This window comes from Capsella rubella, unplaced genomic scaffold (genome assembly GCF_000375325.1).
Source record: "Capsella rubella cultivar Monte Gargano unplaced genomic scaffold, Caprub1_0 scaffold_2, whole genome shotgun sequence".
NCBI classification, from domain to species: domain Eukaryota; kingdom Viridiplantae; phylum Streptophyta; class Magnoliopsida; order Brassicales; family Brassicaceae; genus Capsella; species Capsella rubella.
In genome coordinates, this window is record NW_006238922.1 from 3477134 (window position 1) to 3492067 (window position 14934).

At 33.5% G+C, this 14934-nt stretch overlaps 1 protein-coding gene across 1 annotated transcript; it reads right to left on the minus strand.

Moving 5' to 3' along the window:
• Positions 1 to 3: 3 nt before the first annotated feature.
• LOC17895294 (protein SUPPRESSOR OF QUENCHING 1, chloroplastic) lies at positions 4 to 8004 on the minus strand. The gene is made up of 28 exons (XM_006301424.2): positions 7589 to 8004; positions 7248 to 7348; positions 7027 to 7083; positions 6854 to 6948; positions 6552 to 6651; positions 6148 to 6206; positions 5701 to 5825; positions 5395 to 5452; positions 5002 to 5089; positions 4838 to 4916; positions 4401 to 4452; positions 4127 to 4202; positions 3843 to 3953; positions 3634 to 3729; positions 3252 to 3374; positions 2829 to 3026; positions 2648 to 2752; positions 2490 to 2554; positions 2302 to 2395; positions 2005 to 2162; positions 1861 to 1910; positions 1662 to 1783; positions 1390 to 1497; positions 1116 to 1208; positions 988 to 1024; positions 650 to 900; positions 420 to 569; positions 4 to 335 (listed from the first exon to the last, which is right to left on the minus strand). Exons 1-28 carry the CDS (start codon positions 7950 to 7952, stop codon positions 174 to 176), a joined length of 3177 nt encoding a protein of 1058 aa, XP_006301486.1. The 5' UTR covers positions 7953 to 8004; the 3' UTR covers positions 4 to 173.
• Between the last annotated feature and the right edge of the window lie 6930 nt (positions 8005 to 14934).

Sequence of the window (14934 nt, forward strand, 5' to 3'; positions counted from 1 at the left end):
TCGAAGAGATGAAGAAAATTTACTTTGTACTTTCTTCTAATAATGTACAGGTTTGTTGTTGTTGTTGTATATCTTTACAGGCACACCAATGAATAGATCATACAAAATTTAAAGTAGTTTCATAACACAAATATATATACTTGTGGTTTTTCATCATATCATAATCATGTAGTTCAGCGGGTACCTTGAAGCTGTAACCCACCGGCATCAGGTGCTCTCGGTTTGACGGTGAATGTGATTGTCGGAGAAGCAGATGACTCTGATTCCACTTTGAACGGGACCTCAAACTGTACAGACTGATACAGGCAGACCTCGTCTTCTTTGCAATAGTACACCTGCAATTACAATTTTCATTAAAATTTATTGTAAGACGACAAAGCAACAATTTTGAAGCCTTAAAAAATGATGTTGAAGCAAACCTTGCAACTGATTTTTACAACAGAAGCCGACGTTGAAGATTGTTTAAAATGAAGTATCGTTGAACCTTCGGGACTGAGGTTTCCTTCCATTGTATCGATTGCTACTGCATTTTCAGGCTCCACATCTACCACAAACTTACTCCGCGCTTCCTGTGAAAATCGAACAAAACACATGTATACTTGTTAAAGATTAAGAGGACACAAAATAAGATGGGGGATAATATCTAGACCTTTGAGAAATGGTAGCCATCTGGTAATGAGATTTTGATATTCAAATCTCCTTCACGAGACGTAACAGAATCCACTTTGACAATCTTTGTATCAGCCGAAGCACGTTTTCTCAGACGTTTCAAGGATTTCGCCTTTGGCATTGGTGGTTGAACACCTTTTAACTCCAATGTAAGAATCTCTGCGTCTTCTTCCTTGTTCAAGTCTATGTATCTGATCAGACTATTATTTGTATCCGCCACAAACAGCCTCCCTGGAAACAGTATAGGTAACAAAATTTGCACTTAATCGTTCCTTCATTAGTCGTTAATAATAACTGTTAAAAAGACCAGAAAGTTACCGTCTTCAGTTAGAGCAAGTCCTGCAGGCTCTGAAAGCTACATCAGATACATGTAAAAACAATTTTCAAACTAACAAATCAGACTGACTATTTAGTCAATGTATAAAATTTTAGTAACCAGATCACACCTGAGCACCCTTGACCTTCCCATCCTTGAAACCAGCTTTTCCCGTTCCAGCGACAGTAACAACACGTTTGGTTACAGGGTCCAGCTTCTTAATCTACACATGAAAGTTTAGAGTTAAGATCTGGAAACGGTCAAAAATGTTTCTATTAGTATATTTGTATTAGAGTTGTTCCAAACTAAGTTCGTGGTAATCCGCAAGATCCATCCAATAAAGGAATTCTCTCTCAAATTGATCATATGGGAAAGTGTTTTCTTGGACATTCCAAATGACGTACCTTGTGGTTATAGCTATCAGTTAAATAAATTTGACCATCCTTTGCGCATAATACACCCAATGGATGTTGTAGGAGAACTTCTGCCCCCACGCCATCAACGTCTCCAAACTGTTCAAGAATTAGCCCATGTCAGAGACAACTGTGTAGAGATGGAACATTCAAACTTGTTAATCCACTAGAAATGCCATGGAAGACTTAACTATGGATACTTAAATATTGATACAGTACCTCTGAATACCAATATTGTTGGATAAGACAAATAAATTCATTACCTTGAAAAGATTCTCAGAGAAATATGGATCACCACCAGCGAGCAATCTTGATCCTCCAGTTTGAAGATCAAGGGCACGAATAGAACTGCTCTCGCTATCAGCAATATATGCTTCCTTCATACCTACATTTACATTATACACATAGAACTCAATCCTAATTCGTGCAAGAAGTGACAAGTGTGAAGTTTGTAGTAATTACCAGGTCCTAATGAGATTCCTGAAGGCTGAGCAAATGATGTAGTCTGAGGGCTGCATCAAGACAAAAAAAAAGATATAGCATACAAAGATGACTAACACTGACATCGAGTGATATAAGTAATATATAAAACTAGTATTTACATACGTAGAACCATTGAGGTTTCTTTCATAGCCGTTTCCACTGAAAACTCGAGTAATATCATCAACCACATTGTATTCCCAGATCTGGTGCTGACCTGCCATTGCAATGTATACCTTCTCACTCACCGGCTCAAAGCATACGTCCCAAGGAGAATTCAAGAGCTGAAAAAATTAAAGTCCACACATTTCAAATTGTTTAACCTCTTAAAAGAAAACATTTACACATGAATAGTTTAGAGTTGATAAGTTAACAGATGTAAATAATTTTAATAAGAAAAGGGTTCTCAGTCAAGTATCTTGCCTGTTTGATTCCTTTTTTTCCACCTTGGTAGTCTGAGCCTTTAGTTCCATTACCAGCCAGAGTTCGTACTCTCTCGTTGACAAAATCAATCTCCCTACGAAAAAGAAGTAGTGAAACTCCAAAATAAGATGTCGAAGTCAAAAGTTTGAGATTCCTGTTAGTGTTTACATATAAACATACATACATACCTCAAAGCATGATTCTCCGTGTCAGCAACATAAAGAAGATTCTTCTTTGCATTATAAGCAAGTCCCTGAAAAAATACAATCATGTATGTAACAATAAAGCTCATGTGGTTCGGAACCTATCGAGGAACAATTAATACAAAGCGAGATAACATATCTACCTGAGGACGATTAAATGCAGCATCTTCGAAGGAACCATCTTGGAAACCTTCTTGTCCGGTGCTGCCGATTTGGACGATGAAATTTCCTTCAAGATCAGTTACAATCTGCGAATTACACAGAATACTCATATTAGACAACAAGAAGAGATAACAAGGATTATCTAAAACGGCAAGGACATACAATACGGTTATGGTTACTGTCTGAGATGAATAGCCTGTTATTAAGAGTATCAATAGCCAACTTCCCCGGAAATTTCAATGGAGACGTGGCCAAACGTGGATCGTTGTCTTTCTCCAAACGTGTTGGAAGCGGAGTACTGTCTAATACATTCTTTCCACCATAATAAGTCAGAGCTGCTGCCACCAAGTCATCAAGATCCTTCAAAGGAAAACACCGAAGAACAGTCAAGTGATATTTCATGTGGAACTAAATGTATTTCACAAAACTAAAACGTTTTAGAGGAACAGAGTATTCATATTTTCACTCTTTATCACTCCAAAATGAAATCAACAATTTTATCAACAACGTGAGATTCTTTTCTTGCTAAAAAATTATAGGAAGAAGAGAAAAGAAAATCGCATAGGCAGACGTTAAAAACGTTACTTTGCGGTGACCTTCTCCGGCAATTTGTGCAATGACTTTGCCATTTGGAGAAACAACAGCAAATGTAGGCCACGAGTTGATGCCGAGCTCTCTCCACATGTACATGTCACCGTCATTCACAACCTTCAACGTGAGAGGGATAATTTATCAGTAAAAGTTATAACATAGCACTGAAAATGTATCCAAAGAGAGAACATCGAAGGAGAATGCAAATGATAAACAATGGTGTACAAAATGCAAAAATGATGCGAAATCCAGACCAGCTAAAATCTTTCCTATAAGGAAATGTGATTCCATCACTAGATTTCTTCAGAACTCCAGGAAATAGCATAAGTAACCAATTTCACAATTAATTAGGCAAAACTTTTAACATAGAAATTACCGGGTGGCTGATATCATAACGTAGAACTGCATTTCGTATGGCTTCTAAATCCTTCTCATTGTCGAACTTAGCTGAGTGTACACCCACAACAGTGAACTGTAACACAGATGGCAATTCGTAGGTTGAAGCTTTAGTTATCCCAAGTAAAATTTGAATTGCTTGAAGATCCCAAAATAACATATAAGAGAGCAGCAAAAGTAAAGACTCACTGGCATGTCCTTGTACTTCTTCTCAAGAAAGCCAAGATCTGGTAATACATGCATACAGTTTATGCAGCAGTACGTCCAAAAATCAAGTATAACCACTTTCCCTTTTAAATCCTGCTCCCAAAATGACAAAAGTTACTAAGAAGCATATAACTGCCTTTGATCATTCATATGCAAGAAAATTAATTTGGTATGTGCCAATGCAAGCCAATGCAAAGCAAATTATCTAATCTTTTCCGAGTTCCGACAGCTAAAACCAACAGCCTCTTTCAATAAACAAAATTTACCCGGCGAAACTGGAGAGGAGCAGTATTAAGCCAATCGAGTTTAGACGGGAATTCTGGCACAGATGTAGCTGTTTGCCTGGTAAAAAAACAATAGAAACAGAGCACCCACACAAGTCAAAACAGAAGGTCATCCACAATTTTTTTTCCGCTTGTGATAATTTCTAAAATATGTACTCTATATATGAGAATCTTTTCTAACGAAGAAATTACCGAACTATCGAATTATTGCCTTACATTGAATGAAATTGGATAAATATCAAATAGTTATACTTACTTGCTCTCTAGATCAGCAATGTAATCGACGAACTGTTGCACTCTCCCTTCACCTACAAGTTAAGACGAAAAACCAGGTAGCTTTCTTTACATCCGAATTCAGTAACGATGAAACTATACAGTATGTTCTTTAAAAAAATCTTCTCTTGTAAAACACTTTCTGGTCCAAGATCTGTTTGTTTGTAGCAATACTAAAGTGTAAATTTTACATTGTCAAAAAAGTATTAGACTTGGTGATTAGTTCATCTAAAGCTAATTACTGAACAGATTTGTGCAAGATTACAAAGACCATATCATTATTGAAGTAAAATGAGGTTGGTTATTACACATTCCGTCTATTTCTGACACAAGACTACTCCTTTCCTACAGTTTTACCGTTTGATATGAAAGAAATGATCTCCATGATTAACCAATCGTGAATTTGATAATAGGCCAAACCTTGGTTCTGTGTAAAAGAAGGGCTTTTTGCTCCAACCAATGCATTCCACAAAGCTTTTGGAGAAGCATATTGCATTGCCTATACATAAAACAGCACCTCCATAAGATCAAATGAAAGCTTTGACAGAAAAATCTTATTCTTGAGTGTATGTTTTCAGGTTTACCTTCCAGTTGGTGGCGGCAAAATAGACACAAGAAAGAGCAATGCCAAGACTCCCGTACCTAATTATATCTCGTCGAGAGCCCTGAAACCTGTTGGAAAATTGCATCTGCAATCTCAAGTATATGAAATTTTCCACATGACATATGATTTGTTTCATTCTCAAATGATGAAACCAGTCAATGAGCAAAAATTTCAGGTTTCATTATACAAAGAGTGTCTTGACATTAACATAGTAAATTATCTCCATAAGTGGCTCAAATAAACTGTTTGCATATTATATACAGAAACCATAAACTTAGTTCTCAACACCAAACTACTTGCATCAATAAGATAATTATAATTGATAACCAGAGAACTTTCACTTGGTATTTTTGGATAGAGGAATCTTTCTTACCCGTTATTGCTGGTTTTGTCGCTGGCCGTGTTCTCTTCAAGCATCTCAGTGGAATTTCCTGCGTAAGTACTCAATCATGTAAAAATAAAAGGTTGAAACTGTATAAGCCACTATGACCTATAAGAAAAATTCATGAAGTTGCCGAATTATAAATCTATTAAGTACAATAAAAAAGAATGTTTGAAATGGGTAATCTCGTTACAAAGAATGCCCCTTTATTCAAAAGTTTATCAAAAGGATCAAGCAAGAAATAAATACACATGGAAAGAACGATATTTTCCATCGAATTTCTTTGAGACTACATACTGGTAGAATCTGAGCCACCAGTGAGAATGTCATTGATTGAAATGTTTCCAATATTTTCTCGGATCATTGACGGAGCAGCGTCCTTAAGAATTTCTTCAGATAAAGTAGTTTTCACAGCTATACATCTGCAAATTTAGAATGAACAAAAATGATCTTACTCCAGATGCAATACAGCGAATAGATGGATTTACCAATGACGAAGCTTTTTAGTTCTACATTAGTCAAGCAAGATTAATTAGCATTTTGAACTCCACAAGTTGAAATGAAATATTATTTTGAATAGCGCATATGGATGGATTTGACATAAAGCACTAATCTGAAAATTCTACAGGCTTTGTGGTGATATCTTGAAGTTACTGATAATGTATCAACTCAAATTGTCTGTATACAAAATAAAATGAGAAATAGCAAAATTTGACATGCCATTTTGTCACAAAAGTAAAGTACCTCATGTTGGCAGCTTGGGCAGCTTGGACTCCAGCAAGCGCATCTTCAATAACAACACACTACAAAATTGTACAAAAGAAACTAGCTTTACTGAATAACAAGTGAATAAGATCTGTAAGTCTAGCAGATGAAGTACACTCTTATTGTACTTCAATTTTCAGGTTCAAGAATGCGAAAATATACATCTAATCATGTTGTTGGCACAATAGAATTTTTTTTAAAATATAGTTCTGTTTTCTAAGGTACCCTTAGTTCATCTATTACATGAGACTTCCTAGTGACTGCAAATGGATCGTCCTCGACATTTCTCTATTTTATCTATGATTTCATAAAAAGGTGTGGGTGTGGAAGATCTTTCAAAAAAGCCTCATTTTGATATGATATTAAATGACGCTTGGACTAACCTCGCTTGTCGACACACCCAAGATCTTTGCAGCAGCCAAGAAAATATCTGGAGCTGGTTTCAGATTCTCAAAGGCGTCTGCTGAAACAATGGCATCAAACCTGAAAGTTAACATCACTGACATGTATTTAGACATGGAACCTGAACATCTCGAAGACATATTAAAAGAGATTATACAGCAGAATAATGTGAAAGAAAGGGGTACTAAACACTCAAAAAGAGTACCAAACTCAAATTTGTGCCAGATACCACATTGCCATAGGAACTGAACACTAAAGAGATGAAAGATAGTTGTAGTCTTACATGGACAAAGACAAACCAGCAGCTTTCAGGTTTGCATCAACTTTGATACGATCAGCACTAGATGCAACAGCAACTTTAAGGCCTTTGTTCTTACACTGTTTCAAGAGTTTCACAGATTATCAGTACCATAAGCGCCAAAACTACCATTGTTCTACAATTTCAGTTTTCCTCACCTCAGTAACAAGCTCAAGTGCTCCTGGAAATCCAATCCCAGATTCTGGCTTCGCATACTATAATCGTTACAGAGAACAAGAAATTACACAAATCAAAAACACAACAAATCCCTAGTATCAATCACATTATCTTTCAAGAACATCCACAATTATCTTACCAATCCCTAATATAAACACAATTCCCCTCCTACTATGTTCTAACCAAAGAAGCATAACATCACCTTATCGAGATATATTTCGAAGAATCTCTTCTTAGCTGCATCCGTATCAAACCCTTCTACTCCTTTCACTGAAGCAACACCACCCAAAAACCTGGCTTCCCCTGTGAATTTCCCAAACCAAAGAAAATAAACACACTTAACATAAAAATCGTTAAATCATGAAACTCCCATTCCAAAATTTCACTAAATTTTCCCAGATATGAACAGATTCACAATTTTGATTTGCTAAATTCGAGCGCAACCTAAATTTTGGAATCATCAATCCACAGAAATCAGTTCAAATTCCCAGAAAATTCCATACCCAAAGAATCAGAAAAAAATCCTTAACAGATCGCTTTTACCTGTTCCCGTAAAAGGAACGAAATCCTCAACAGTGACTTCAACTCCCATCTCCGCAAAAACATCAACGGCGGCGAGTCTAGAAGGAACCTCACTGTTACAAAGCACACCGTCCATATCAAACAGCACCGCAGATACTTTCCCCCAATCATCCGCCGATATAGTCGCCGGAGAACTCTCCGCCGCCACACTCACTTTCGTAGACGACGGAAGCGCCGATTTGTTCGGATAAACTCCGGTTCTTGATCGGAATCCGGTGAATGAAGATGCTCTGAGTGTGGGTTTTGATCTAATTGGAATCAATGGAGATGATAATCTCCTTGATTGTGAGAAAATTGAAGGCGGAGAAGTGAGTTTCAAAGCCATTTTTGATTTTTGATTTTTGATTTTTTTCTTCGAAATCGTTTTGAACTGAGAGTGTTTGTGGTTTTAGTGGCGGGTGTTAATTTATCCAAATAAAGGTCGAAAGTAACCTCATCTTATTTTAATCATATTATGGGTAGTTTCGACTTTTAATATGTCTAAATCTTATTTTTGGATATGATAACGTAGTTTATGCATTCGTATACCCAAAATATTTCGGTTAAACGTTGTAACTAGGTTCGGATCCGCGCTACAGCGCGGAAGATTGTTTTCGCGTTTATTATTGTAACGCTCGTGTTCTGGAAAATAATATGAGACTTGAGTATGTATAAGAATTAGGGTGGAGTTGGTTTAATTCCGGTTGATTTCCTAAACTGGTCGATTTGTCAATTGAATCAAAGGAGATTTAATTAATATTGGTTTAGGTAAATTCTGGTTTAATTATAATTAAACCAAAAACCCTAATTTTATAAAGAACGCTTCTTCTCTCTTTTGTTTTGTCGCTGTTGTTTCTGAGAGTTAAGTTGAGAAAAGGAGAAGGAGAAGTTCATTTGTGAGAAGTAGAGGGTTAACTTTGCTTTGGTGTTTAAGACAAGAGAAGCAGATTCATCACGTCTTGGTAGAATAGAGTTCCGACGTATCAAATCTTATCTAAAGGTAACAAAATTTGGTAGGTTTGTTCCTAAGGCATGTACGTTGTTTATCCGTTTTACAGAAGTGAATTCGGATTAATATTCAGTGAGTTATATGCAGTTTGGTGAGACGTTTTTTCTCTGTTGCGAACTGGGATCAACGGAGTTTGTAAGTGCGATCGTGGTTTCATCATTTCTCCGATCGGCACCAAAATTTGTGGGAAGCTTGGTGACGTCTGGGTCTTGCTTTCCACCAAAGGGATTAAATAATTAACGGTTGGTTTCTGTTTTAGGGTTTCGTCTCTGTGGCTGTAGTTTTCTGATGTTTCTGTCCATTTTGGTTCATAGAGATTTTGTTTGTGTTGATTGTTGTAGGGCGTTGTTTGGTAGTTACAGTTGCGAGGAGAGTCTTTCTTGGTTGTATTTGTTATTAAAACCACCTTGTTAAGGTGAGTGCGTGACCATGAGCTTATCTAAGCGATTGGGATCGAGTGACTTATTTTGTGATGACTTGTAGGTGAATTGGATGTGTTATTGGATGTTTAGCTTGCTGGATGGTTTGTTTTTATTATATATGTGGGTGTTATCTCATTTCTTGTGTGTATAGCTCGTCAATGGGAGGATCGCCCTCACTAAGTATTTATGAAATACTTATGCATCTCTTTCTTTGATGCAGGTAAAAGCAAAGTGTGATCCGTGGAATCATGGCGAGGAGAGGAGGATGATCTAGGCGCTCATTGGTGTTTTAGATTATTGTTGGATTTGTAAGGGTGTTAGAATGGAATTTAGAAACATGTTAGGATGATCATGTTTTGGAATAATGTTTGGTTGAACTTGCTGGTTTAATGGAATTGTTTTATTGGATTTTTGGTTAAGTCTTCCGTTGGTTAATATTGTTGGTTTACTTTAATGAGATTGCTTGGTTTAATTGATTTAAATTATTATGGCCGGTTTAGCTAGTTTGAATTAATTGGGTTAATCCGGTTTGCATGTTTAAAAGAAAAAAAAATGGGATGGGTTCTTTCAATTATATTTTAACATGTTTTATCGTATGTGTTATTATTTTGTTTATAAGTTTGACCTTTTAAAATGTACTCTCTTTTACTATAATATAAATAAAATATCCGTAATTATATAGTTATATACATAATATAGTTTATCGGTAAACCTTATACGTATTAAATATTATTTAATCAATATTTGAATAGTATATTTTGTTAATAATATTTTGTATAAACCATCGAAATTTTTTGATTTAGTCATTAAATTTACTAAAAGTGATAATTTTCTATATAATTTAAAACAGTATTTATGTAAGATCTGGTATTATAATTATTTGATTGTAAAACTTAAGTGGTGTATCATGTTCTGACCCGACCCGTCGAAAAATTATCAATAATTTATATATATAATTTTACATGTTGCAAAATTATCAATATTTTATATATTTATAATATTTGAACATTTTAAAAGTTTTATATTTATAATATATGAACCTTTTATAGTTTCATAATTATAATATTTTAAATATTTTAAAATTCAAAAATTATAATATTTTGAAACTTTAATAAAACTTAAAACTTTTAAAAGTATATAATATTTATAATATTTTATATATTTTAAAATTTTAACTATTATTATATTTTGAATTTTTTTAGAAAAATTAATATATCTTTGGAAAACCAATTTTATAAAATCTTGAATGGTTACAAATTAGATTTTTAGAAAAGTTATAATCAAAATGTACCTAAAATTGGATATTTTAGCCGATGTAGGACGTTTTGTACATACACTTTTTTGTCAATCGAGTAATATATGTCCGTTTTGAAAAATTTAAACTGCAGTATATGTGAAATAAATGTTGAATTTTTATTATACATTTGTATTGTATATTGTAATATAATAAATTAAAAATAAGATCAAATAAAGATGAAAGGAGAGTAATAATTATTTTTTAAAATTTTTGTAAGTAGTTAGAGTAATATTAGGAAATTTTAAATTACATATGGAAATAATATATTTGATCTTAACCATATTTATTACGACCCAATTGGAAATTCCGGGTTTAATTTTTTTTAAACTCGACCCGAAAAGACTGTTGTACTTATCTTTTACTATAACAGAGAATCAGAGATAGGATAATTTTTTTAAATACACTAAAATATATATTTTTAAAAATTAATAGTTTATGAATATTTTTTTCTCAAAATACTCAAAAATATCACTAATTTTTTTTACATTATCAAATATATAATTTTTGTTTAATACAAACTTATATAAAACCATACAATTCTAAAATTCTCTAAGCTTATTCAACTAAATTTCTTTAGAAAAATTTGCAAGGTAAAGATTCATTATTGTTAATTTTTTCTTTGTGTTTTCTACGTCACTATGTTATGAAGCAACGTGAGTTCATTGATTTTATTTTACTCTAATTCTACAATATTTATAAAAGATTTTACGTAGAGATTGCTTTGTGAGTATGTTTGTTATTATGTAAAATTTTACGTAGAGATTGATAGATTGTTAAGTGAAGATGTATGTATGTAAAGGTTATGATTGTGATCCACTTTGACCTTGTTACGTAATATAATTATGCTTTTGTTTAATTATATTTTTTTAATTCCATTAAATTTTAATAAAGTTATTTTAGTAATTTTATATATCTGAAAATTAATTTTAAAATAAGAAAAAGATAGAGGTTATTTTTCAAAGGAAAATTTGAAAAAAGGTAGATTTCCAAATTTTCTCTTACCAAATTCCAATATGAAATCGTGTGTATCCTATCAACAATTTCGTCTGTCTTATTGGTCAATGGATCTTAAAGCGAAACATAAGTTTTTCAAACTCTAAGTGTTCAATATAGCCCAATTACGAACTTGAGCTAAAACGAAAACAGTACCAAAACGTCCATATTAAACAAAAAATAACTGATATTGGATACCATTATTTAATAATAAGTAAAAAAAATCTTTAAAAAACAAAATTCATCATGAAACCTCCTTATCCTAGTGATGTTGATTAAGTGTTTAATAATGTTTCAACACCGGAAAGTTTGGGGTTATAGTGAATCTAATAGGGTCGAAGGAATTGTCGATTGTAAAATTATCTTTATAACAGTTTTCATAATATGTAATCCCTACTATAGTAAAAGAGAAGTACACAAGGGATTCGGGTCGGGTTTTTAAAAAAATTTCGGGTTAAATTTTCAATCGGATACTTGCCAAATTTTTAGTTAACTATTTTCCTAATATTTCAATAATATATACCACATTCCTATCATTTAGAAAACTATATTAATGTTACATTATTATATTTGAGAAAATATATTAATGCTAAATAAAAAATATTTGGAAAGCAATGACGCGAATTCCTCAGACTGAGTGCTCCCTCTCGGCTACTTTTGCTACAGCCTCTGCAAATGAGTATTGCTCTACGGAATTAAGACCAAGCTTCTCTGCTGGTTCTACCGGAGCAAAACCAAAACATTTTCAGAAGCGTAGACGACCACATAAGTGGAGAAGACATGCCCAAAAAATGAAGGAAGCAAAAGCTAACTGCCAAAATAATCAAGGAGAAGAAAATGACGAGGCTAATTCAGCTAAACGGAAGGCTACAGAGGAGGTTATGGTTACATCAAAGCTTGCTAAACGCATTGAAGAAGAGGTGGTTCCGCATGAGGAACCGCCGAATCATCAATGAGCTTTGTGAGCTGGAATTGTCAAGGTTTGAGGGGCAACTTGACAATTCCTATGTTGAGGAAAATGCGTCGTGAACATTTTCCGGACTTTTTGTTTCTCTTGGAGACTAGTGGATCTGAGTGGAGGCTTGGCTCTGTTTTGGAAGTCTTCTTATGTGGTTGATGTTCTTCGTGCTGATTCTCGAATCATTGACATCTTCGTCACACTCGGCTCTATCTCCTTTTTTGTTTCTTGTGTCTATGGAGATCCGGCTGCACATCGTCGTCAAGAAGTTTGGGATAACTTAATAAGTTTGGGTGTGTCCAGAGATGAGCCTTGGTTAGTTTTAGGCGACCTTAATGAGATTACTAATAATTCTGAAAAACTAGGTGGACCAGCACGGGCGGAATCATCTTTCTTTCCATTTCGGAATATGATAAATGATTGTCGTTTACGGGAGGTTCCTAGTATTGGTAATCAACTATCTTGGGCAGGAGAACGTAATCAAGTCTGGGTGCAGTGTAAGCTTGATAGAGCTCTTGGAAATGCAGCATGGTTTCAATTATTTCCCCGAGTTCAAGCTGAGTATTTTGAAAGGAATGGTTCTGATCATCGTCCTCTCATTATTCGTTTTGTCAATGAAAATACATCTCAGCGAGGCCGATTCTTATTTCAGAAGCGGTGGACTAATAAACCTGAATTTGCTGAGGTGATAAGGGATGGCTGGACTAGAAGCGAGGGTACTGATCATGTATCGATTTTGAGCCGCATTGCAAATTGTCGTCGGTCTATCTCTGTTTGGAAAAAGAACACTAATCAAAATTCCAAGGAGCGGATCACCAAGTTAATATTTGATTTAGAGGAGGAGGGAGCTAAATTAAGTCCGAATCTTCAGCTTATGAGGAGTTTACGGTTTGAATTAGCAGAAGCTTATCGGGAGGAGGAGCTTTATTGGAAACAATTAAGCAAAGAGAAGTGGCTAGGTGAAGGTGATCAAAATACTCGATTCTTTCATGGGAGTGTACAGAGAAGAAGAGCTCAAAACAAAATTTTATCACTCAAGGATGATTCGGGTGTTGAACAGTTCTCCGAAGGATCCAAAGGTGATATTGCTGTTGACTACTTTCGGAAACTGTTCTCAAGTACAAATCCGACCCACATATCTGAAGCTTTAGAGGGGATGTTACCACGAGTGACTTCTCAAATGAATGACGGGTTACTCAAACCATCAGTAGCATAATTAATCCAAAATTATAGAGATCCATATATATCTGGAAATGGTTATATTTGAATTTTGAAAAAAAAAATATTTTGACAATCATTGATATATTTCAATGAGTAATACAAAAATATTTTGGATACAAAAAAATAATTAAAATTTTAGGATAATTATTATAATCAACTAAATTTTTTTTAAATAACAATATTTTATCTTTGATATTATTAATCATCGAATCACTACTAATACAAAATATACCTTAAATTAGTTTAAATAAATTACCTTAAATTCTGAATTTTCCTTAAAATATTTTAAATATTATATATTAAATTTAAGGAAATCACTTAAATTGTTTTACAAGCTAAAAAGGTGTTTTCTATAAGAATTCAATTTACTAACTTACAAACCCAAAACATCGACACCCTCTCCTCACAATATATAGTCATACATTTGTTGAATAAAGACCTCAATTTTTTCTTTCCAACTTTACAATTTATTTTGAGTTTTTTCTTATGATTTATCGTTTTCTATTTTTTTATCGTATACTATTTTAGTTTATGGTCTCTTATTCAATATGATGTATATTAATATTTTTATTTTATTTTTATAGGATACAAGTATATACAAATCTTTCAAACTCATATGTTCTTATGTGATACATGTATATACAAAATTTCGTTCAATATTATACATTTTCATGATTCTTTTAAAATACACGGGTTTTGGTGATTGGTTCGTCACCACATACATTTTGAGTATATAATTTGTTTAATAATTCTTTTATTTAGTTTATTAAAATATTATATTTAATTTCCGAAAACACATTTTTCTCAAAGAATTGAAACCAAATATACATTTCAAAATAATAATTGTTGATACTAAAATAAACGAAATAATAACACATACGATAAAACATGTTAAAATAAAAGAAACATGAAAATATTCTTTTGTGCGGTAGCGCGGATCTGAACCTAGCATACGTAAAAAAGTACACATCCACGATAGTACATATTCTCATACTTGCCAAATTTAACACCAATAACCCATTTTAACAATTAAAAATTTACATAATTCGGAAAAAACAAAAACCGACACTTTTCCCCCGCGCTGTAGCGCGGATCCGGACCTAGTCCTCTTATAAATCTACTGACAATAAAAAAAACAATTATCATACCAAATATTGACTAAAAAATACCCTGTCAATCATCATACCAAGATTTTCTAATTTATTTGATATTTTAAAAAGTTTTGTTAACCTCACAAGTTATATGCGTTAGAAAAAAACGGTGCAGTTGTTTCAAGTATTTTTTAGAATCTCTCTTGAATATATTTTGGTCATTGACTAAAGTAATTAGGTATGAAAGTTATTGTAATATGATTTTCTTTTGACTAAAATTATATAAGGAAATAACATAAACTCTCATGTTCTTTTATTTTCTTACCATAAAATGACA

Coding starts and splice junctions, on each gene's coding strand:
- LOC17895294 (XM_006301424.2), bottom strand. CDS start 7,952: ATGGCTTTGAAACTCACTTCTCCGCCTTCAATTTTCTCACAATCAAGG. Junction 5,453..5,700: donor TGGTGGCTCAGATTCTACCA/GTATGTAGTCTC, acceptor GTACTTACGCAG/GAAATTCCACTGAGATGCTT. Junction 1,209..1,389: donor CTGATAGCTATAACCACAAG/GTACGTCATTTG, acceptor TTTCATGTGTAG/ATTAAGAAGCTGGACCCTGT.